Source organism: Sapajus apella, unplaced genomic scaffold, assembly GCF_009761245.1.
Source record: "Sapajus apella isolate SASKATOON/1434 unplaced genomic scaffold, GSC_monkey_1.0 scaffold37, whole genome shotgun sequence".
In the NCBI taxonomy this organism is placed as follows: Eukaryota; Metazoa; Chordata; class Mammalia; order Primates; family Cebidae; genus Sapajus; species Sapajus apella.
The window spans coordinates 13,532,042-13,557,206 of NW_022436977.1; the positions used below are offsets into that span (position 1 = coordinate 13,532,042).

Genomic DNA, 25,165 nt, shown 5'->3' on the forward strand with positions numbered 1-25,165 from the left:
CAGATAGGACAGATAGAAAAGATATACCATGCTAACTAATCAAAAGCAAGACAGGTTCTATTAAAATCAGGCAAAGTAGGTTTTATAGCAAAGAATATAACCAGAGATAAAGGTCTGGGAGGAAAAGAACTATCCTGAGTGGGTGTGGTTATCCAGGAAAGGTTCCCCATAAAACTTGGTCTTAACATGAGTAACAAGCCATCCATCTGGCTAACTCCCTACCCCAAAGGAGTTAACAGTGAATCATTCAAATGATATAGTACTACCAGTCTGAAAAGGAGATGGTAGCATCTGCATGACTAATTTAAGCAGCCCATTTCAAGTATCAGCTTCAGTGCCTGGGAAGACCACTTTTCAGATGTTTATAAGGGACATTTAGGATTCCTAAAATCTGATTACAAAAATAAGAGCCAGTTTTTATCCTGGACTTAGCAGAAACCAAGTCCCCACTGGTGGTTATGTAAGCTGTTGATATAGGTGGGTTTATAACCATGATCTTTCTGGTTTACTAAGGGATCAGCTATGTCTTTTCTCCAAGAAAAATCATATATTCAGAAAGGTGAGAAAGAGGTTTTCTGGTAAGCTAACATAACTGTGAATAAATAACTTGGATAGTATATGGAAGTCCTTAGTTGAAAGTAACCGGGTTAAATTTACCTTTAGAAAAGCAGGGAGAGGCATGTGGAATTCTTGAGAAAGAACACAAGGGCATTCCATTCTCAGGACAGGAAAAGAGAAAACAACAAAAAAAGCTTAAATGGCTGTACTCCAAGGCCCAGTAGGAAGAAAAGGAGTCTGGTGCAAGGAAGGGTGGAGCCCATACTGGGTGAATCAGCAGCTCAAACAGAATTAGAACGCACACCTCTGTATGGGATATAAGGTGCAGCCGTGGCTCTGATCCATCCAAGAAATAACACAGGGAAAACAATTCTTAGTCTACGTAAAGGCAGAGCATGATACCAGCAATAGGGAGGAGGAGTCCCCAGCAAAACAAAATGACAGGTAGTAAAAAATACTGAAGACTGGTACATAGTATTTTTCCAAGTGATAAATTCATGGCAAGGTTCTATGCCTTACCTGTCCTTGAAACAGAATATGCATGCTACATAAAAACATGATGGGAACAATCAGCACTGAGAATTTTCACTATTCTCCGAACGAGAACGAGCTGGATGAATACTCTCTTTCACCCTTATGCTGGCCTATGTCTCAGTTATATATTTTGCAAAATTTTGAGGAAGAGATAAAAAGCTACATGTACCTTTCCAACATTTTAACATTATATCTGTAAGTAAAAGGAACATATATGGAAAATATGCGCTAGAGCACAGTGGCTCATGCCTGTAATCCCAGTGATTTGAGGGCTGAGGCAAATGGAATTGCTTAAGCCCAGGAATTTGAGACCAGCCTGGGCAACATGGCAAAACCCTGTCTCTATTTTTTTTTATTAAAAAGAAAATATATTATTGTTTATTTTTTTGAGATGGAGTTTTGCTTTTGTTGCCCAGGTTGGAGTGCAGTGGTGTGAGTGATCTCAGCTCACTGCAACCTCCAACTCCCAGGTTCAAGCCATTCTTCTGCCTCAGCCTCCCAAGTAGCTGAGGTTATAGGCACATGCCACCACGCATGGCTAACTTTTGTATTTTTAGTAGGGACGAGGTTTTACCATATTGGCCAGCCTGGTCTGGAACCCCTGACCTCAGGCGATCCACCCACCTAGACCTCCCCAGAGTGCTGAGATTACAGGCATAAGCTACCGCACCCAGCTGTTTTAATTTTTTTTTAGACAATAAGAAGAGGTAGATTGTTTTAATTTTCTTAAACATTCAGCTTCTCAACATTTTGAACATGGTAGACTCATAAGAAAGACATTTCCATTAATTTGTCAAGATTAACTAACATCATGATACCATTCCTACCAAGCGTATTAGGTGAATTTAACACGTGTATATTGTGGGTTCTACTGCAAATAATGCACTTATAAACAATCCTTAACACACCTTTTGTCAGTTTACCCTTACTAGCTGACTAATGTCTTTTTGTTGTTAATAACACTATACTATTACAAGTAGAACATTCACTAGTATAGGACAAAACATTCCCCCAAATGCATGTAAGACATAAGGCCTTTGCTTCACTTAATTAGGATTATTTTCTTCTTCTCATATATTGATATGCTTTCAATTTGGTAAAACATATAAACAATCATTTCACAAATCATGAGATGAAATAATTAATGCATCTACATATAATAACTCTCAAGTGTCCTTAGTTTATCAGGTTTCTAAAAAACATTTTTTAGTAATCTAAAAATATAAAATTTGGCATAAATAGTTTTTTCTTGATCAAAAGGAAAAACCCTAAAATGTACAACTTTTAATTTTATAAGGAGTCCTTCCCGTCCTGGCCAGTTATATATAATTTTGGCTCCAGAAACAGAGTGTGCCTTTAAGTGGAAAAACGACAAGTATAATTAATTGTAAGTCTCAGAATATGAGAAAATAGTCTAATAATATGTAAGTAATCCTTTTAGTGGTTCCTAAATTTTTGCTTTATTTATTTACTTAATTTTATTTTACAGAAAAGTTTAAATATTACACATTGGCCAAATCAATGTATCCCACCCAATCTGGTGGAGGACGGGAAAAACTAATACCTATAAAACTAATTCACTTGACAGGATATGTCTACCAACAATAGGTAGCTTAAACAACTTTCACCAGTAAGATGTTTAGTTTAGATTTTAAAATGGGAAAGTCATAAATTTAAAAAGTAAATATAGTTGAAAATGTAAGTCAGTTATAATTTGAACCTAATGAACCATGCAAGGAGCAAGGGTTAATAAACCAATGTGCTTTGAATTTGGTCAAGTACTGATATTTCTGTATATAAAGATTTAGCATATATATATAACAGCTATCCTGAGAAATGAAAAAAGATTTTTCCCCAAAAATGAAAATATTAAAACTAAGCTAAGATACATATAGTTAGTATTCCACACAGCATAAATTTTGACAAATCAAAGTTTAACATGTCCTAGTTGACTATGTGTGAAAATGCAAAGCAGCTATTAAAACCAGTATGTCCAATATTTAAAACTAGTTTGTAATTGAGGGAACTTCTAAATCCCTAATTAAAAAACACAAATGGGCCAGGCGTGGTGGCTCAAGCCTGTAATCCCAGCACTTTGGGAGGCCGAGGCGGGTGGATCACGAGGTCAAGAGATCGAGACCATCCTGGTCAACATGGTGAAACCCCGTCTCTACTAAAAAAATACAAAAAATTAGCTGGGCATGGTGGTACGTGCCTGTAATCCCAGCTACTCAGGAGGCTGAGGCAGGAGAATTGCCTGAACCCAGGAGGCGGAGGTTGCGGTCAGCCGAGATCGCGCCATTGCACTCCAGCCTGGGTAAAAAGAGCGAAACTCCCTCTCAAAAAAAAAAAAAAAAAAAAACACACAAATGAAGTGAAAGCCTTAAACTGGTATATACTTTCACACCTATATTTCGAGTTTGGAAAAGCATATTTGCTAGTAGCAATACAAAAGTATTCATGAAGAATGCATAATCTCTGAAAATTATGACAACATCCCTGCTATCAATACATTCCTAAATACAAAACGGAGTACCATATTTGTTACTTCTGTGTAGCAAGAGAAGTTAATTTTTAAAACAGATAAAATTCAGTCTTTAGGTGTGAATGGTATAAATGATAGTCTTTTTCTTTTTTTAATTTCTTAGTCATCTGGAATCTTTAAACACGCAAAAGCTTTGAACAGAAGGGTTCACAAAGGAACCAGGGTTGTCTTATGGCATCCAGTTAAGCCAGAGCTGGGAATGCCTCTGGGTCATCCACATCAGGAGCACAAGCATTTGACTTGTCAGTCCTGCTGCCATGGTTTGGGTGCCTGCCACACCCATGTCCACCTCGTCCTCACCTGCCACCACGTCCTGGGTGGCCAAGGTCTCCAAAATTGATCTCCAGCTGAGATGTTACATCATTTGCTGGCTTCCAGAAAATGATGGTCCATAACCGATTCTTCAGCATGAGCCTCTTCACTCTTTGATTTCTAAAAAACAAATACCTTCTTCCACTGCCCATCAGGACCTTCATTTGGTTTTCGGATATTAAAGTCTCCTTTTGCCTTGTCCTTATGTTGAATGGCCTTCCACGCATTGAAAGTCATCCCTTTTGGACTCTTCTCTTTTACCTCTTCAACTTCATTCTCCATATTTTCAGTGTCTGCCACTGGATGATGTTCTTCACCTTCAGGTGTTTCCTCAGTCCCATTTGATTAAGTCAATTAATTCATCTTTGACAGTTTCCCAGTTGTGAGATTCGCTACCTCTATGTCTGTCTTCATGCTTCAGGTCACTTTTATGTGAAAAAGATCTATCACTTCCACTATGTCTATCAAATTCACATTTGCCATGAGAACCAAATCCATCTCCTTGGCCCATTCCATGTCCATGGCCTCCTCAGCCTCTTCCAAGAGCACCACAACCTTGAATAGGTCCGTCAATAATCAGTCTATCAAATGAAAATTTGCCTCCTTCGCCCTTTTCTTCAAGTGGCTTTTCAAATCTTCATTCATGAGGTGGTTGCCTTTCTGGTCTTCTATCAATTATTTTCCCTTCACCCTAAAGTTGTTGATCAGGTCTTCTTCCAACTCATCTTATTCCTTCTTTCTTAAGCGCCACAGGTGGCTGTGTCTCCTCTTTCTTGTCAACCACACCAATGCTGAGGGGCAGTGGGTTCTTGCGGTATTTCTGGGACTCCTTGCCCAGCTGTTTGCCTGCCACATTGGAGTTGGTCTGGGCCACAGCCTGAGCTGCACTCTTGGCCCCAGGGCCCCCAACACTGCCCCTGCTGGCTTCTTTTTACTTGTTCTCCACTGCCTTCAGCACCTGGAAGGAGTCCAATTCGTGGTCATATAACTGTTCAAATCTGTTGGTGACCACGCAGCCAAAGCCTTCCTGTAAATGCCCAGGCAATCCTCCACGGATTGCTGCGGGCCGCCCCGAGCCAGGAGTGCCTGCTTCAGCTCTTCTCACGAGATCCAAGTTTTTGCTTTTAAAAAACTTAAGCAGTCGGCCAGGTGCCGTGGCTCACGCCTACAATCCCAGCACTTTGGGAGGTCAAGGCGGGTAGATCACCTGAGGTCAGGAGTTCAAGACCAGCCTGACTAACATGGCAAAACCCCCTCTCTACTAAAAATACAAAAATTAGCCAGGTGTGGTAGCAGGCCACTGCACTCCAGACTAGGTGACAGAGTGAGACTCCATCTCCAAAAAAATAAATAAATAAATAAGCAGTTATCTGATAGATCCTTTAAAATAATTAAGTTGTGATGAAAGCTATGTGATTTTGGCATATAACTTGGAAAGAGTTCAAGGAACGGAATAACATTGCTATAGCATTCCCTAATCAGAAGGCTAATATTGCCATTAGGTACTGCTCCTTGAGGTCAGTCATCTTTGAATGAAAATCATTTAGTTGAGACCAACAGAACATCTTATGAATTCTAACTAATCCAAATGTACCAAAAAAGTAAAATGCCTTTGTTTCTCAAGAGGTAGGTTTGCAAACTTTTATGAAGAACCAGGAAAACTTCTACTGTCTGGGAAAGCATCCTCAATCTGAAAGTCTATCTCCATTAAAATAGGCCACTAAGTTAAAAAGCTGAGACTCAAACCAGGTGTTCAGGGCAGAGTCATAGGAGAGCCATCTTTAAAAAACAAGCTTCTGAATTTTTGCAAACTATGGAGGAGATTAACATTTAGTTTGATGGGAAGTATTCTAGTAAGACATAGATGAATTATTCTGAGGATCTTCTGGAATGTGACCAGGATGTTGGAGATGAGATGAAGAGAAGGAAGGCATATTCATGAATAAGGATAACCAAGGCTAACTGCTTTTAAAGTCTAGGGTGGATTTCAGAACACTAGAGGTGGCTTTTGCTATATTTCAAAGCAGAGCTTTACAGCCTAAGTTGCTTGTTTGCTGAAGAGGAATTTGCCCTCCTTCAGGTCTTTGGCACTGTGACATGGCCTATAAGTCTTGATTCTACCTCACCTGATAGCACGTGCTTCCATCAGATGGATTAATGAAACTCAGAAATTCATCCCGTGGTTTTGGACCACTACTCCACAACAGAGAATGAAAATCTCTTGCTTGGCAGTCATCTCCCACATGATCCTTTACAGTGATTTCACTGTACCCATTAATAAATCTGGTTCTCAGCTGGGTGGGCTGGCATGTGCCTGTAGTCCCAACTACTCTGGAGGCTAAGGTAGAAGGATTGCTTAAGCCCAGGAGTCCCAGGTTGCAGTGCCACTGCATTCCAGCCTGGCAACAACAGAATGAGTCCTCATCTCTAAAAACCAGAACAAAATAAAACTAATTTGGTTCTCACAAAAACTGTTATGTCATAGGCATGCCAGATGCCTGGACTGTATGTTTCCATCGATATAAAGTTCAAAACAGGCAGAACTAATCTACCATATACGACACTATGTTGGTGATTACCTTTGGGAAGAAGAAAGGGAAAAGTGGGAAGAAGCATGTTGGGGACTTTGGTGGGTGCTGATGTTACCTTTTTTTTGAGACAGAGTCTCAGTTCTGTTGCCCAGGCTGGAGTGCAGTAGCATGATCTCAGCTCACTGCAACCTCTGCCTCCTGGGTTCAAGCGATTCTTCTGCCTCAAACTCCTTAGTAGCTGGGATTACAGGTGTGTACCACCACACCCAGGTATTTTTAGTAGAGATGGGGTTTCACCATGCTGGCCAGGCTGGTCTCGAACTCCTGACCTCAGGTGATCCACCCACATTGGCGTCCCAAAGTGCTGGGATTATAGGCGTGAGCCACTGTACCCGGCCAATGATGTTATCTTTACCTGAGTGGTAATTACATGGTGTGTTTATTTTATAATTCATTGAGCTATACACAGATAATCTGTGCATTTTTTGTAAGGAATAAAAAGTTTATTATTTTTTTAAAAATGCTGTCATCTTAATCACTGCATCAAAACTATCCATAAATAGTATTTAATAGATATACGTAGCTAAAAGAGGCAGTAAAAATACTGAATGTACTATAAAGAGAAACCACTGATTGTTAATGTAAAATTACTTGTTCAACTACTTCCATTTATTCTTACTCATCTAAAACCTAAAGTAAGAAATAAAAGTTTAAAAGATACACAAGGGGATAAAGATATTCTGCCATAGTTGAGGATATAGCACTTTTTCCTAATGTCAGCCATATTCCTCACCTCTATCTTGTATTTTCTTATTTTCCAAAATTCTTCTCTACTTTCTTTCCTATTTCCTCTAATCCTCCAAGATATTTTCCTAGGTAACTGGAGATTATGAAACAAGGGCATATTAGGAAGCCTCCTGGATTAGCTGGGACGAATGTAGCTTTCTTTCAGGTCTCTTATTTTTTCTCCTTCTTGTCCCCAAATTCCATAGTTTTTTCTGACATCTCTTTTTCTCACATCTCTCCCTTTGTTTCTACCTCCATTCCTGTTATGAATTATACTCCCAGGGTCCACCTGAAACAAGCAGAATAATAAAAGGTAATCAACCAATATTTTTTCTCACAAAATTATGTTCTCCTACTTAAGTAGGATTAAAGCTATAAACACCGACAAATGTATGGCTGTACAGAGAAAATATAACCAGTAGTCTTTTCTGTGACAAAAAGAAACAGATGCCTCTGCCTGTCTTTGTGATTCTCCATACTTCAAAATTCTGCATTAGTTTTGAACTGTTTTCCTGGCCCCAAACACCTGAGGGACATGACACTCCCACCTCTAACAGTAGTGTGATGGTTAATTTTATGTGTCAATTTGGCTGGGCCATGGTGCCCAGATATTTTGTTGTCAAACATTGTTCCAAATGTTTTCATGAAGTTTTTTTTTTTTTTTTTTTTAAGATGAGATTAACATTTAAATCAGTGGACTCTAAGTAAAGCCAAATAACCACCATAATGTGGCTGGGCCTCATTTAATCAGCTGAAGGCCTTAAAAGAACAAAAATTTATCTCCCCAAAGTAAGAAGAAATTCTGCCACTAGACTACCTTACCTTTGGATAAGAACAGCAAATCTTCCCTGGGTCTCCAATCTGCTAGATTTTGAATTTATAAAGCCTCCTTATGCCACTGGACTCCAGCCTGGGTGACAGAGTAAGCCTCCGTCTCAAGAAAAAAAAAGCCTCCTTAAAATAAACTTCTTTCTCTCCCCTCACATCCTGTTGGTTCTGTTACTCTGGAGAACCCTAACTAATACAAGTAGCAAAGACAGTGATCCTTAACAAGAGATGAAGGAGAGGAGATGGCTAAAGAAAGAGCAGAGGGGCTAGGGTGATGGATAATTTTGGAAAAGTCAGATGCAGAGCTTACAGCTTATCTACTCAATAGCCATTTACTAGTCTTCCCCTACTATAGAGGCGGGAGGGTTAAAATAAACTTTCCTCCTTCCCTTGCAGCTAAGGGGTAGCCATGTGACATAGTTCTGGCCAAAATTATTGAGAAGGGTCTCTTTCTCAAATAAAAAGCCCAAGTCCCATTCTTCCTGCCTGGATTAGTATGAATTCAGACATAAATATGGTGCCTGCAGGAGCTGATCTTCAGCTCTGCTACTGCTGCCATCATTCCCCAGTATTCTATGCGCAATATTCCAAATAAGAGTGAATGTAAAATTTGGCTTTTTAGGCCAACCTGTATTATGACTTGTTTAGAAAGCTAAGAAACGTATCCTGTTTCGTTTAAGTATTATTACATATAGAATTTTTAAAAACACAGCTGTACTCAGGCTCCACTGAGGATACCTAAGTTCAAACACTGCAAGGGGGGAGACGTGGACTAGAAAAATGTTCCAAAAGTATTGATTATGAAGCATTAGCGATCGTAGCCATGAATAAATAAGGATGGCTATAGAACAGCTTTTAAAAAGGGTCTTTGGGGCCAGGCATGGCGTCTCACACCTGTAATCCTAGCACTTTGGGAGGCCGAGGTGGGTGGATCACCTGAGGTCAGGAATTGGAGACCAGCTTGGTCAACATGGTGAAACCCCATCTCTACTAAAAATACAAAAAAATTAGCCAGGTGTGGTGGTAGACAGCTGTAATTCCAGTTACTCGGGAGCCTGAGGCAGGAGACTCACTTGAACCTGAGAGGCAGAGGTTGCAATGAGCCAAGGTTGTGCAACTGCACTCCAGCCTGGGTAACAACAGCGAAATTCCATCTCAAAAAAAAAAACAAGTCTTTGAAATTATGGCATGAACTGTTTTATGGCATTCCACTTTAAAGAATGCAGTTAGAATAGATGCCTTATCATTTGTAGTCTATAATCTACTACTGGATTTAAAAGTTTCCCTCAGTACACTTTTAGATCTGTTATAGTAGAGAATTAAAGAATGTTATACAAAATCATTGTGTAATAAAACCTCACTAACGTCATTAAGAATAAACTTACTCCCTGCCTGTCAACACCAAAAAAAAAAAAAAAAAAAAACCCAAAAAACAACAACAAAAAAGAAACTTGTTTGCCAACTTGATGAAAAATGTAAATAAAGTGTCTCAACTAATAAATGTTTAAGTCAACAGTATCATATCTTTAAGGCTACCAATGATGTAACTCTAAAAATATGATTTTCCACATACCTATCTATAAAAAGAAAAATCAGTGTTACCACATAATGGCTTCAAAATTCTGGACTTACCTTTTTTTTCTCCAGTGTATGGCACATAGTCTTCCCTGTCTTTATGCTCCAATGCTTCTTTCTCCAAATATGAAAGGAGGTGCTCTCTATCAAATGGCCCTGTGGCGGACTTCGATGTCTGGTTCTTCTGCCGGAACCCTGCAGGCAGAAGGGCATTCTGCCAGAGAGAATGAATCAGCCAGTATGACTAATAAGAATGCTAATGCTATATGCTACCATAGATCACCCTTATAAAAAAGAATTATAGATCGGACTGTGATATAGGCACTAAACACTTCATTGCAGAATTTTAGGACAGAAATGCACAAGTGCTCCAGACATGAAACTTTTTTTATTAGGTAGAATTCACTTACATTATTATTAAAATAGGCACATACATTAGTACATTTTCTTTCCTTTTTCTTTTTTTTGGAGACAGTGTCTCCCTCTAACCCCAAAGCTGGAGTACAGTGACACAATCTCAGCTCACTGCAACCTTCACCTCCCGGGTTCATGTGATTCTCATGCCTCAGCTTCCCAAGTAGCTGGGATTACAGGTGCCTGTCACCACACTCAGCTAATTTTTGTATTTTTGGTAGAGACAGGGTTTCACCATGTTGGCCAAGCTGGTCTTGAACTCCTCACCTGAGATGATCTGGCTGTCTCAGCCTCCCAAAGTGCTGGAATTACAGGCGTGAGCCACCATGCCTGGCCTACATTTTCTAATAGAACATTTTCTTGAGAGAGGATTCTACTGGCAAGAAACACTCTTTAGTTTTTAAGTGTCCTGGGATGGTAATAAACAAGTTTTATTAACCACATATTGCATCTTCTCACTTACATAAGTGGGAGCTAAATGATGAGAACACACCGACACATACAGGGGAACACACACTGGAGTACAGAAGAGGGTGGAAGCTGGGAGGAGGGAGAGGATCAGGATAAATAACTAACAGGTATTAAGCTTAATATCTGGGTGAGGAAATAATCTGTACAACAAACCCCCATGATACAAGTTTACCTATGTTAACAAACCTGCACATATATCTCTGAACTTAAAAGTTTTAACAGTTTTATTAATGCTTAATAACTGCTCAGTATATATATATGTACAGAGAATAATTCCATTACAAGAGTGTAAAATGACTCTACACATGATATTCCTTTATGCCTTCTATTTCATTGTATAGATTTTTCATGATTAAAACATATATGCCACATAGAATATCAGATTAATATTTACTTCTGTTTGAGGCCGGGCGCGGTGGCTCACGCTTGTAATCCCAGCACTTTGGGAGGCCGAGGCGGGTGGATCACGAGGTCAAGAGATCGAGACCATCCTGGTCAACATGGTGAAACCCCGTCTCTACTAAAAATACAAAAAATTAGCTGGGCATGGTGGCGCGTGCCTGTAATCCCAGCTACTCGGGAGGCTGGGGCAGGAGAATTGCCTGCACCCAGGAGGCGGAGGTTGCGGTGAGCCGAGATCGCGCCATTGCACTCCAGCCTGGGTAACAAGAGCGAAACTCCGTCTCAAAAAAAAAAAAAAAAAAAAAAAAAAAAAAAATTTACTTCTGTTTAAACACAATGCGAAATGTTATGTGTATGCATACGTATAATGTGAGCACTAGGATGTACTTGCAACAATCACTATCATTGCTTCACATGCCCCAAGGTACCCCTGGGATACTCATAGAAACAGCTATGTTCCTGGGTTTCCACAAGGGTACAGCCTTTTTGAGTGCATGAACTGACTTTGAGTTGAGGGAGGTGTGGTGGAAGGTGATGGATTAAAGTTGTCTCCTGTAGTCCCTTAATTTTCACTACACCCAGTAAACACAAGGGCTGACTAGACTAAGTGAGCACCATCCTTTTGCTTGTAAAAAGCCAAAGAGGTGATACTGCCTTGTCTCATATTTCTGGGTATATCTTTATATAAAATGGGAGGCAGTCAGAGAAATCACACAAAAGGGCTAGCCCCCTTGCAAAACCTCCCCATAACGGCAGGGACACTGAATTTCACAAGTAGTGTAAGACAATTTTTCATTATAAAGGGTAATCTTATATGGATAATGTTAACAGAAATACTCAATTTATAGCTAGGAAATACAGTACTTCAACTGTGGTCATTTGTTGAGATGCATAATAATTTTCATAAAATTCACCTCTGTGTTACCCTTCATGTAATGGTACCTACTACACAGAAAGCTGAACTATAAAAATGAAACACACAGGAGGTCCATTCCTAACTCTGTACCAAGTGTGTTTTTATAATACAAAATTGTTTATGGAATCATAAAAAAGAAACATAAAATTTCTTGAGGTTAGTAGAGTTGTAACTGGGGTTGTGGAGTTTGCAAAATACATTCAAACATTAGAACTCAAACCTCCCCACACAAGAAGCAGGCCACCTAAAGTAAAATAAATAAATTAAAAAAAAAAAAATAAGTCTTCAGATTTCAGACTGATACCACAGTGCATGAGTTGGGAGGAGACATTGTGGTTTAACAGAAAGACTGCTAGACTGTCAGGTATCCATCAGGCAGTGAGGGATCTAGTCCCAGCTCTTTCCCTAATTTTAATAACTGAGGCAAGTTACCTAATTTGTTTTCCATCTGTAAAACAGAGGGCATGAACTAGATCAATGTTTCTCAATCAAGAGTGTTTTTGTCCCCTAGAGGACATCTGGAAATGTCTGGAGACATTTTTGCTTGTCAACTCAGGGGGAGGAGTATTTCATGTTTTTCTACCTGGGTAATATAATGAGACCCAATCTCCACAAAAAAAAATAAAAAAGAAATTAGCTGGGTATAGTGGTGCTTCCCTATAGTCCTAGCTACATAGGAGGCTGAGGTGGGGCGATCGCTTGAGCCCAGGAGTTCGAGGCTGCAGTGAGCTATGATTGTACCACTGCACTTCAGCCTGAGGAAGAGTGAGAACTGGCCTCTAAAAAGAAATAAAAGTCATGTGTTTTATTTTCTGAGTTTTATGATGCTTTGACATCTAGGGGCCTTGCTAATCCTGGAGAGACCACTCCTTCTAGGGCTAGCTAGAGAGAGCACTATTCCCCACTACCCTCCCGCCCCCGCCCCCAGCATACCTTTCAGCAAATCAACCAATTCCCCCAACCACCTCTTTTTTTATCTAATTCTCTCTTACCAAGCCAGTATTTCCCCACCCCTAAATCACCCAGAGCCAGATAATGGACAACTAGAGACTAGTCACACAGCCCTGAGCCTGTTAAAATTATTCAAACTATCTAGTCCTAACCTTGTTCAAATTTGCCTATTCTGCCTCACCCATTCATTCCTACGACACCACAATAAAGACTCTGGGCCATGCTTGTTCCCTGCCCCTTTTGCCTCCTGACTGACCTGCGTGCTTCCCCGTGTGCCCATGTGTGGCATGGTGTGCCTCCTGCTCTTGGAACTGTAAGTAATAAACTCTTATTTCAAGGCAATAGTTTCAGTGTCTGTCATCCACTACCAAACCTGATAAAAACAACATCCTAGGAACATTTTAAAATAGGGTGAGTGTGCTACTGGCCAGCGATGCTGGTAAACAACCCTCTAATGCACAGGATGGCCCCCCCCCACAACAAACAATTATCTGACCTTAAAAGTAAATAGTGTCAAGGTTGAGAAACCCTGGACTAGATAAAGTCTTATGCTTTTCCAGTTCTTCTTCTTCTTTTTTTTTTTAAGACAGAGTCTGGCTATGTCACCCAAGCTGGAGTGCCGCTGCACAATTTTAGTTCACTGCAACCCTCACCTCTCTGGTTCAAGCAATTCTCATGCCTCAGCCTCCCAAGTAGCTAGAACTACATGCGTGCATCACCATGCCCAGCCAATTTTTCTATTTTTAGTAGAGATGGGGTTTTACCACGCTGACCAGGTTGGTCTTGAATTCCTGGCCTCAAGTAATCCACCCACCTTGGCCTCCCAAAGTGCTGCGATTATAGGCATGAGCCACCACACCCAACCACTTTTTCCAGTTCTAAAATTGATTCAAATATGTCTAATAGATGAACTGCCTACAGAAGATATTGCTGTAATGTGATAAAAACAGCACTGTTATCCTGAGTAATCCCCCTCCACGTAGATGTACTGGGAACTTTTCCTTGTAATAGTTATGGTTAAGGGATTTGATCTATGGTATAGACACATCATCCAGTAACAAGAACAATGTTATAAAACAAACTCTATCTCAGTCCTTAGAGAGTACTTAAAATCAATGTCTTGGCATAAATAAATGTGGTAAAGAAAAGAAGCCTAGCTAGGCATGGTGGCTCACCTGTAATCCCAGCACTATGGGAGGGTGAGGTGGGCGGATCACCTGAGGTCGGGAGTTTGAGACCAGCCTGACCAACAGGGAGAAACCCTGTCTCTACTAAAAATACAAAATTAGCTGGGCGTGGTGGTACATGCCTGTAATCCCAGCTACTCAGGAGGCTGAGGCGGGAGAATTGCTTGAACCCAGGAGGTGGAGGTTGCGGTGAGCTGAGATTGCACTCCAGCCTGGGCAACAAAAAAGAAAAGAAAGAAAAGAAAAGAAGCCTAGCAAACAACCATACAACCATTACCTTCAGGCTCTTCCCTCCCTGCCCATTCCCCAACATATCAGGGAATAACAAGTCAAGTGTTATGAGTGTCTATCTTAGCCTTGTGTAATTTATAAGACAAACAACACACACTTTGCAAGTTAAAGCTTACATACATACATTCAGGTCTGCTCCACAGTAGACTGCCGTATTGCCAAGAAGTTACTTAGATCTATTCTACCAATGACTGGAAACTTACTTAATTGGTCAGCATCTTTCAGATAGGTGACAGTTAGGTTTAGGGCCATAGAGAACCTTTTAGAAGCATTCTACACCGAAGTCACCCAGCATAGAAGCTCTGAAGAGACAGAGGTTGGTGTATATCAAAAAGGTAATCATCTGCTGCACTGTACTAAAAATATCCCTTCCTGCACAGAGGAGATAAATTTCTTAGAGAAGAAAAAATTTCAGGAGATGTTTGAAAATAAGGATACTGGAGTAGCTTAGAACAGTCATGTCAGTAAACATATGGAAGCAGAAATGGGGAAATGGAGACGGAGCAAAAGCAACTTGATTTGGATAAAAAGGAGAGGGTGGAAGGTGCCAGAGAAAAGTCATAAAAAAGCTCAAACACAGCTACTGAGTTTCGAAGAATTTGAAAAGTTATTTCATTTCTCTTTATCAGCGAGCACCTACCTCTGGGTCAAGATCATCCAATACAGTTTCCAGTTGTTTCAGTTCTGTTTCTGATAGATTCCCAAGGAGCTCGTCTTCATCAAGGTCCTTGTACTTTTCTAAGTCCTTCAGGAATGGCAGTGCCATGATATGCAATGTATCAAGTCACTTAATTTTCGCTGTTCAGTACAGTCAGAAGTGATCTCTACTCTTTCTTAAAGCTATAGAGAGAGGAAATAAAAACATTTTTAATAGTAAGTCATCTCTATCTACTTAGATCTAATTCTTAAGTGAAATGTAATTTCCATGTGTCATATATTCTGTGATCATATATCACATACTATTCTTGTTTACGAAGCATTCAATGCCTTTTGCCTCGGGTTGAGGAAGAAAAAAAAAAACAACCAGGAAAAAAGAGGGAAAGGATAAAACAAAATTCAAATTCATTAAGGCAGCCACTTGATAGAATTTAAAATTTCTAGCAATTGAATTTTAGGGGAAAAGAAATTATAACATGTGCCAAAATAAAAGTTTTTCCATCAATGGCTTTCAAATTATTTTACCAGAGTATTTTGCTTCAGCACAATATGTTCAAGGCACACTTGTTTTACTATATATTGTTTAGGGGAACAACATGACTCAATGTTAATATGGGGGGATATACATTCCACATGGCAGGAGTGGTCTCTTCACTAGGAAGAACTTTTTTCTGAAAAGATGCATCTGAAAATATATTTCTGAGGTTTTTAAAGGAAAACAATAGAGCATTCTTAAGATGCTTCAGTAAAATACTCAAAATCATGCTAGGATACATCATCCACTGATTAACAAGTTTGGTCGAAGGGTCTGACTGTGGGAAGGACCTTCACCATTTCCTTACTGTGTGATCTCTCCTGGACAGATATGAGGTTAATCAACAAGCAGGTTAATAGAAGCTCTAGAGACACAGAGGTTGGCATATATCAAAAAGCTAATCATTTGCTGATCCTGCAGGACTGTTCTATAGGAAAGGTGAAACCAAGGATTTCTGTATATTCCACCCATATATATGTATGGACTGTCTGTCTCATAAAATATACCTAGTACAGAGCTGGAAGCAGTGGCTCATGTCTGTAATTCCAGCACTTTGGGAGGCCGAGGTAGGCGGATCACTTCAGCTCGGGAGTTCAAGACCAGCCTAGGCAACGTGGTGAAAAATATGAAACATCAGCCAGGTGTGGTGATGTACATCTGTGGTCCCAGCTACTCAGGAGGCTGAGGTGGGAGGATGGCTTCAGTCCAGGAGGTGGAGGTTGCAATGAGCCAAGATCATGCCATCACACTCTAGCCTGGGTGACATAGCAAGACCTTGTCTCAAAAAAAAAAAAAAAAAAAAAGTACCTACTACCTATGGAAAAAAATCAACTTTACACTTAGTGACTTGGTTATGTTTTTCTTCACTGCAAAATACTTGGTACTTCAGTCTATTTCCTTTAATACTTCTTACCCCAAGTTTTCCCAACTTAATATTTTAGTATGTTTTTTCTGCAAACCAATAACATTTTGAGGCTCCTTTGATGTTTCCATCTCCTATAAAAGGAACTGTTCAAACTATGTTTAGAAAGGTGGGCTCACTTCAGAAGTCTGACAGCAACTTGACTAGCAACCACCTTAGGTCCAATAACAAGCAAAGTAGTGAGGGGAGGGAAGCTCTGTTTGCCATTGAGAAGCTCCCCAAGGGGTTGTAGAGTTCGGACCTCATGGCAGAGATAATTCAGGAATGCAAAGATGAGCTCCAGCTCCCCGAACTGGAACAGCTGGAGCACAATGGACTGTTAAGCCATGCGGAGATTAAGCTATCATCAAGAAGATCTAGAGTACAGAATCTAGGGAAGAGCCCTTTTCAAGGACGACTTTAACAATTACGCTCAACATGAAATTAATCTTTTGGAGCAGATCCAGAGAAGAAGAACACAAAGTGGATATTCATTTAACAAGGATGAGACTGAGAATTCTATTGTACACTGGGTACAAAGTGTTTTCTGATGTGCCTCAGCAAAGGGGAAAGATGATGTTCAACTTTGGCTGTCCTATGTCATTTTTTGTTTTTTGTTTTGTTTTAAACAGAGTCTCACTCCACGGCCACGCTGAAGTATAGTGGTGTGATCTTGGCTCACTGCAATCTCCGCCTCCCAGGTTCACATGATTCTCCTGCCTCAGCCTCCCAAGTAGTTGGGACTACAGGTGTGTGCCAAAATGCCCAGCTAATTTTTGTATTTTTAGTAGAGACAGGGTTTCACCACATTGGTTAGGATGGTCTCAATCTCTTGACCTCATGATCCGCCCGCCTTGGCCTCCCAAAGTGCTGGGATTAGAGGCATGGGCCACCGTGCCCCGCCTTTTTTTTTTTTTTTTTTTTTTGAGACGTAGTCTTGTTCCGTCACTCAGAGTGGAGTGCAGTGGCATGATCTAGGCTCACTTGCAACCTGTGCCTCTCAGGTTCAAGCAATTCTGTCTCAGCCTCTCAAGTCGGTAGGACTACAGGTGCCTGCCACCACACTTAGCTAATTTTTGTATTTAGTAGAGACAGGGTTTCTTTCACCTTGCTGATCAATCTGGTCTCAAATTCCTGACCTCAGGTGATTCACCGGCCTTGGCCTCCTTAGCAAGGTGTTCTCGATGTTCGTCATTCATTCCAACAGGTGAGCTATGTGGATTATGGCAGCCAAATGGGAAATGGAAGACACCTTGTCTTCAGAAAGTGCAAGGCAACTATTTCTTTGGGCACTGTGCTTTCATCCAGAGTGCCCAAAACTTTATCAAGACAGAGTCTTGCCCCGGCTGATCTTGAACTCCTGGATTCAAGTGACCCTCCTGCCTCAGACTCCCAAGTAACTGGGATTATAAGCACAGGACACCATGCTTAGCTTGATGTGCTAATCTCTAATTCCAGGAAAGAAAACCACTGATTTACTGTGGAGATGTTGAGACCAGATCTACCGTAGGTCCTAATGTTTTCTAGAATACATGGAAAGCATACAACTGGTTTTTTTTTTTTTTTTTTTTTTTTTTTTGAGGGGGGGTTTTTCCTTTTTTTTCCGGGCTGGAGTGCAATGGCGCAATCTCGGCTCACCGCAACCTCCGCCTCCTGGGTTCAGGTAATTCTCCTGCCTCAGCCTCCTGAGTAGCTGGGATTACAGGCACACGCCACCATGCCCAGCTAATTTTTTGTATTTTTAGTAGAGACAGGGTTTCACCATGTTGACCAGGATGGTCTCGATCTCTTGACCTCGTGATCCACCCGCCTTGGCCTCCCAAAGTGCTGGGATTACAGGCTTGAGCCACCGCGCCCGGCCACAACTGGGTTTTAATTATTATCCCAGGTCAAGCATGAGTATCTCTAATCTAGAGCTAGGAGCCAGTTAAAGTGAAGGAGAAAGTACAGTTTTGTTGGTTTACTCTCATTATAGAAGATACATGGTACGCATTTGTTCTGAAAAATATAGAGGAAATAGAATATCGTGGCAAAAAAAAAAAAAAAAGCATCCTGGAATCTTAAAAAAAAAAAAAAAAAAAAAAAGCAAAAAAAAAAAAAAAAAAAAAGCACCCTGGAATCTTAAAAAAAAAAAAAAAAAAAAGCAGCAAATAAACAGAATTTGCTTATGCAGATATTACATTGCAGGCACTTGTGTAAGTGCCCAAGACAGGTCTGGTTTACACCTGTTTTATTGGCACCTCTTCTGGTTTACTGGCTACCTTTTGTTTTTATTTATTTATTTATTTATTGCAAATTATCATTTTCATTACTGTTTATTAAGCCTCCACTTTGTACTTGCAACTTTAAAATAGCAAGCTTGGCCAGGCACACTGGCTCACATCTGTAATCCTAACACGTTGGGAGGCTGAGGTAGGATGATCACTTGAGCCCAGGAGTTTGAAACTAGCCTAGGGAACACAGTGAGACCTCATCTCTATATAAATTTTTAAAAACTAGCTGGGCATGGTGTCACACACCCGTAGTCCCAGCTACTTGGGAAGGTGAGGTGGGAGGATTGCTTGAGCCCAAGAGTTTGAGGTTGCAGTGAGCTATGGTTGCATCACTGCACTCCACCCTGGGCAACAAGGCGAGATCCTGTCTCAATAAATAAATAGCAAGCTTACAAGTGTATTTATAGTGTATTTTCTCCATTAAAAATAATACAGTCTGCAGAGAAGATTTAATGGAAAATATCAGCACCTTCAAATATATTAACCATAAAATGTAATTTTGAAGAAAGTGAAAATTTTAAGGAACAAAAATTAAAGATAAAACTAATAAAAAGTTTTTTCTTTTTATAAAAATACCAATGACATGGTGTTCCAGGCAGATAAGGGTAAGGAACCAATAAAAGTATATGAATATGTACCAAGAATAATTCAGTTCATGCTATTTTTTTAAATGTTTGGATAATTCATATTTTGAAAGTTTTTAATGTGCTTTAATACATTTTTGAAATTTACAGTATATAAGCCAATTTTCTCATGAATATTTTAAAATACAAATACATACAAGTTTAATTATTTTATGCATCCTTCACTTTACTTTCAAGAGCATCCCAGTATATGGGTCATAAATTCAATGGTCATTCTAACAGGGCACTCTAATAGGCAATACAATAGGAATGAGATTATCAGGGGCAAAGGCAGGCAATATGCCACCCAGGTTCTGCAAATTTGGAACATGACATTCTACATTCCATGGAGAGACTAAATAGCTTACTCCAATATATTGCTTCTCCTAATCCCAAAGTAAAATCTAGCACATTAAGCTTGTTTAAAGTATTGCTTAAAGAATAAAACGAACACCCATGAACAACTTGCCCAGCGTAAAAAAGAAAACATTACTAATAACCTCATGTTCACTTCTCTAGTTGCATCTCCTCCTCCAAAAGTAGCCAGTCTATTAAATTTTGAATTAATCATTCTCTTGCTTTCCTTCAGAGTTTTGCCTTATTTGTACATGTTCTCAACAGATTTGGATCTGCCCCTTTTCTTGCATGTTACGTAAACAAACTCACAGAGTATGCAGCCTTGTGACTTGCTTTCTTCATTTGACGTTGTTTATTGAGCTGATGCTTACAGCTATACTACTTTCTTTTCATTTCCATATAATATTCTATCATATAAATGAATATTTAAGTTACTTGTACTCTCTCCCTTCTATTTCTCTGCTATAAACAATCTTGCTACCTATTTCCTGGTACACATGTGTAAGAATTTCTCTGACATTCAAATCTAGGAATGGAATTGCTGGGAAAACGGTATGCTTATTATACTCAGCTTTATTAGGTAATGCCGAACTATTTTCAAAATGATTGGATGAATTATTGTTCTCAGCAGACTCCGTACATGACAATTCATACTGCTCCTCATCCTTGCTCATTGTTGGTATTATCAGAGTTTATATTTGGCCATTCTGGTCGTCTTTCACTGTGGTTTTAATTTGCATTTTGCTGAATTATGATGAGGTTAAGCATCTCTTCTTATGTTCATTGGCCAATGTGTTCCTTATTGCGTGAAAAATCTTTTGCCCATTTTTATACTGACTTCTTTTTAAAAAAAAAATAATTGCTCTTAATATATTTTTTGTTGGTTATATGTAACAAATCTCTTCCATTTTTTTTCCAACTTTTATCAAGTTTATCATGGTATATTCTAGGGGAGAATGTAAGTATATTTCATTTTTAAGAAAGTTTACTTCTTTAGCTGGTTTTTCAAAGCAATGGAAAATAAATTTCCTTCAGATTACAGAATTTTGCCGTGAGGCAAGAACTGCTGGGTAATACGCCAAAGTTCAAAGTTTCAATTCTGTATCAATAAAAAGCAAAAAACCGTTCATCCTATCTAACAATGCTCAAAACTTAGCACTTTAAAAAAAAAATTTTTTTTTTTAAGGCAAAGTCTCATCCTGTTACCCAGGCTGGAGTACAATGGTGCGATCATGGCTCACTGCAGCCTCTGTTTCCTAGGAGCAAACTATCCTTCCACCTCAGCCTACCAGGTAACTGGGACTGCAGGCATGTGCTACCATACCCAACTAATTTTTGTAGTTTTTGTAGAGGTGGTGTTTCACCATGTTGCCCAGGCTGGTCTCGAACTCCTAGGCTCAAGTAGTCTGCCTGCCTTGGCCTCCTAAAGTGCTGGGATTACAGGCGTGAGCCACCCACCACACCCAGCCACTACTAGCGTTCTTTCCCCAGATGTTCCCATTCTCAGATTCTCTAACTTGATTTTACCTTTCCTCTCAACTCTCATCCTTTATTGAAGACCATCTGTGTACTGACAATGTTCCAAGTGCCAGGAGGAGTTCAGAAACTGCTTAGGAAGGGAAGTTCTAGAAGGAGTGTTTTGCTTTCAAGTCCAGGATGACAAGTCTCTCTTGCTTGTCCTTTGACATTTATTTGTCTTCTAGAAGGGGAACAAATTCTGAATAATGAAGAGGTGAAACCAATGTGCTAGAAAAGTACTTTAAATCTGCACTTTGTCTACAGAAACTTTTAATCTCTAAACTAATGTAAAATGTATTTCATTAAAAAGTAAAAAACATAAATTACGTTGCACAAGAATATGGGAATCAGTTTTCAAAGTGTAGCACTCTCATGATCATTTCAGAAAAACATAACGTTTTGTAAATAAGCAAGTTTTGCCAGGTAAGTTAGGCAAAGCTTAAGAATTTTTAATTTGGAATTCTGGTATGTTCAGACTATTTAATTCTGCCTCTTAACTCACTTTTTACAGCAGTGTTTCTCCTGTTTTTGAGTGCATTATAATCTCCAGGTGGGCTTGTTAAGACACAGATTCCTGGGCCCACCCCAGTGTTTCTTGATTGGGTACATCTGGAGTGGACAGATAATCTGCATTTCTAATAAGTTCCCAGGTGGCACTGATGCTGCTGGTCAGGAACTATACTTTGAGATCTACTGCTCTAGAGGTCCTCCCCCATCAGTTCTGAAACTATGTCTCATACTGTTGTGGCAGACTCTATCTTACTCAAAATTCTTCAAAGGCTGACGAACCTTGTTTAAACATTCCCTAGAGTCCACGGGTGCTGCTGCTTTTCTTTCCACTCACCCACTGCTTCATTGGACTTCAGCTAGTGGAGGCTATACTTAAGGACATCAGGAAACTCCTGGAATATTCCAGGCCCAAAGTCTTCATTTACCATCTTCCTTTTCGTTTATCACTTATTTCTAGAATCCCTATTTTTCAAACTGGACTTCCAGGACCATGCTAATTTTTTAATGGAATCTCAGCAATCTCATTTTGCTAAGAGTTTAAAATTTTAGCTTTCTATAAGAATAATTTCTAAAAATTAACAGCAATATTCTAGATCCTTTGGATCGCTTAAAAAGAAGCAATGTTGTGGGAATTCAGTTGCCATATTTACATTTATTTTTACCACTGCACCAGCACCTAGTAGAACTGCTTTAATTGTTTTGAACAAATACAGAGAAAGCCTTAATACCTAACTGATGCATTTGCACAAAATAAAGGTTACAGGGCACTACATAGACAAATGCTTTTCTGTGAATCAAACACAGAAAAATAGGAGTCTAAAGTTTACACACAGCAAGTGACAGGAAAGGCACAATGAACTCATAGAGAACTTGCAATGAAATAGTACCAAATTCTCATCCAATAACAATTTAGTTTTTGTAAAGATCGTCGGTTAACACCAAGAGGCCTGATAACTTTTTCCCTTTAAAAGGGATCTATATGTAAGTTTGAGAAGCAATGCTCTACTATTCAACCAATCTCCATGTATCTTCTTCAAGCTTTATATTTTTATAGGGAGTAAGGTGTCAACACTGGCTGTATTTTTTAAAATGTGGAATCACTGATTCAGAGAGATACTCTATCAATATATGAGTTGTTAACCTCCATTTCACCACCATTTCTATAGCGCAGGCTGAGTTTTCAGATTCTGGTTATCTTTCTTTAATATATACATGTGATCATGTTGTTCTCTGGTCCAAAAGCCTTACATAATTCATATTATCCACAACAGGGTTAGGCAAACTACAGCGCGCCAAATTCAGCCTGCTGCCTGTCTTTGTAAATGTTTTATTTGAACACATTCACATTCATTTTTGTATTGCCTATGGCTGTTTCTGTGCTACAATGGCAGAGCTGAATAACTGCAACAGAGACCAGCTGGCTTGCAAAACTAAAATATTTACTATTTGACCCTTTACAGAAAAGGTTTGCCCATCCCTGACCTATAAGAGAAAGTCCAATCTCCTCAGCATGAGATACACAGTTCAGAACCTGGTCCTGACTAGCTAGGACCTATATTCCTATATTACCTCCTGCTGCTCTCCATCACATAGCCTATACTCCAAATAGGCCACAAACTTCAGGCCTCCCTATTCCTTTGCTTATTATGTTCCCCATCTCTAGAATAAAATGCATTCCTTCCCATCTACCTCTATCCTCAACTGAACCTCACATATTCTTCAAGACCTAGCTGAAAATGTCGTATCTTCCCTGAAAATTTCCCTGGTCTCCATTCTCACACCCAGGCAAAATTAATGATTTCCTTATTGATGTTGCCTTTTTTTTTTTTTTTTTTTTTTTTAAGAGACAAGGCCTTGTTCTGTCAGGCCTGATTGCAGCAGCGCAGCCTCAAGCTCTTAGGTTCAAGTGATCCCTCCTCCTCAGCCTCCCGAGTAGGTAGGACTATAGGCATGAGACATTGTGCCCAAACTGATGTTGCCATTGTCTTTATATATACATCCATTATAACCTATTGTGCATCGGTAACTTCAAAACTTAAGGGTGTAACTGAAAATACTGACATATAATAGTAAGAGTGTTTCCCAGAAAATCACATGGAACAAATTACTATAAAATGACAATACCATAACTAAATAAAGTTCAGTGTGGTGGCTAATGCCTAAAATCCCAGCACTTTGGGCAATATAGGAGGGAGGATCGCTTAAGTCCAGGAGTTTGAGACCAGCCTGGGCAACATAGTGAGATCTCCATCTCTACAAAAACTAAAAAATTAGCCAGGCATGATGACCCATGTCTGTAGTCCCAGCTGAAGTGGGAGGATCACTTGAACCCAAGGGGTCCAGGCTGCAGTCAGCCGTGATCGCATCACTGCACTCCAGCCTGGGTGACAGAGCGAGACCGTGTCTTAAAAAATAAATAAATAACTAATAAAGAAAGAAGGGAATATTTCATCATCCAATTATTTCCTCTTATTCTTCCCAATGCTCACCAAGATATTTTCTAATTAAAATTTTGGCTATTTGGCTGGGTGCAGTGGCTCACATCTGTAATCCCAGCACTTTGGGAGGCTGAGGTGCATGAATCCCAAGTTCAGGAGTTCAAGACCAGCCTGGCCAACATGGTGAAACCCCATCTCTATTAAAAATACAAAAAATTAGCTGGGCATAGTGGAGGGCACCTGTAATCCCAGCTACTCAGGAGGCTGAGGCAGGAGAATCGCTTGTACCCGGGAGGCGGAGGTTGCAGTGAGCCGAGATTGCGCCACTACACTCTGGCCTGGGCAGAGTGAGACCCCATCTCAAAAAAACAAAAACAAAACAAATTTTAAAAATCAGCTATTCATGTAGCTTTCCTAACTAGATATTAATAAATTGCTATTTTGGCTCATGTGTAAGTCTTTTTTATGGGTATGGTTGCTATGGGCCAGTTTTTAAGAGATCAGACACTACTGGTAGACTGAAATTGTGTCTCGGTAAAGATAAAGCTGCAGGCCATCACCTGAAGTCCTATCCCGGAGCTGGCTGGCCAGCTTCTCCATAAAGACACCCCTCAAACTTGCTTCAAACCAACAATTATACTGTATTGGAGTTAGTCTTTCACCTCTCTCTCTCACTAGACACTGTAAAGCTCCTGAAAGACAGAGAATCTCTTCTAGATCTCATTCCTCACTGGGTTTCCATCACCAGGTATAGTACCCGGTAGTACACAGCTAAGCCAAATTTGATATACTTGGATCATACATCAATCTCTGCTTTTCCTTCTTTGGTAGTTCCCTCTTTCTCCTCCAGCTAATGTCCTCTTGCTCCCAAACTTTAATCCCCTTATTACAACTAAAGGAGAGTTGAAAATGAGGTTTTGATACTTCTGTTGATCCTTTGCTGCCCCTTCTTCACCTTTTCTTCCCTAAGTATCAACTCATTTTAGCTTAGTATTCAAAGTTCTCTGCTGTCTAATCTCCCCCAGTTAAAAACAAAACTATCTGATCATCAG

General features: G+C 39.8%; 1 protein-coding gene and 2 pseudogenes across 2 annotated transcripts in view; 1 reads left to right on the top strand and 2 right to left on the bottom strand.

The window, feature by feature from the left end:
- TMOD3 (tropomodulin 3) overlaps positions 1–25,165 on the bottom strand; it is an 81,755-nt gene that overhangs the window by 32,251 nt on the left and 24,339 nt on the right. For both annotated transcript variants that reach the window (XR_004274869.1, XM_032297445.1), the window contains exons 2-3: positions 14,942–15,141; positions 9,727–9,883 (exon numbers count right to left, since the gene is read on the bottom strand). Coding sequence is in view for 1 of the 2 variants with exons in the window: in XM_032297445.1 (XP_032153336.1) it covers positions 9,727–9,883; positions 14,942–15,067 (283 nt within the window). In the remaining variant the exon portion in view is untranslated. The remainder of the gene's footprint in view (positions 1–9,726; positions 9,884–14,941; positions 15,142–25,165) is intronic.
- Positions 3,731–5,108, bottom strand: LOC116564580 (annotated as a pseudogene).
- LOC116564594 lies at positions 16,660–17,921 on the top strand (annotated as a pseudogene).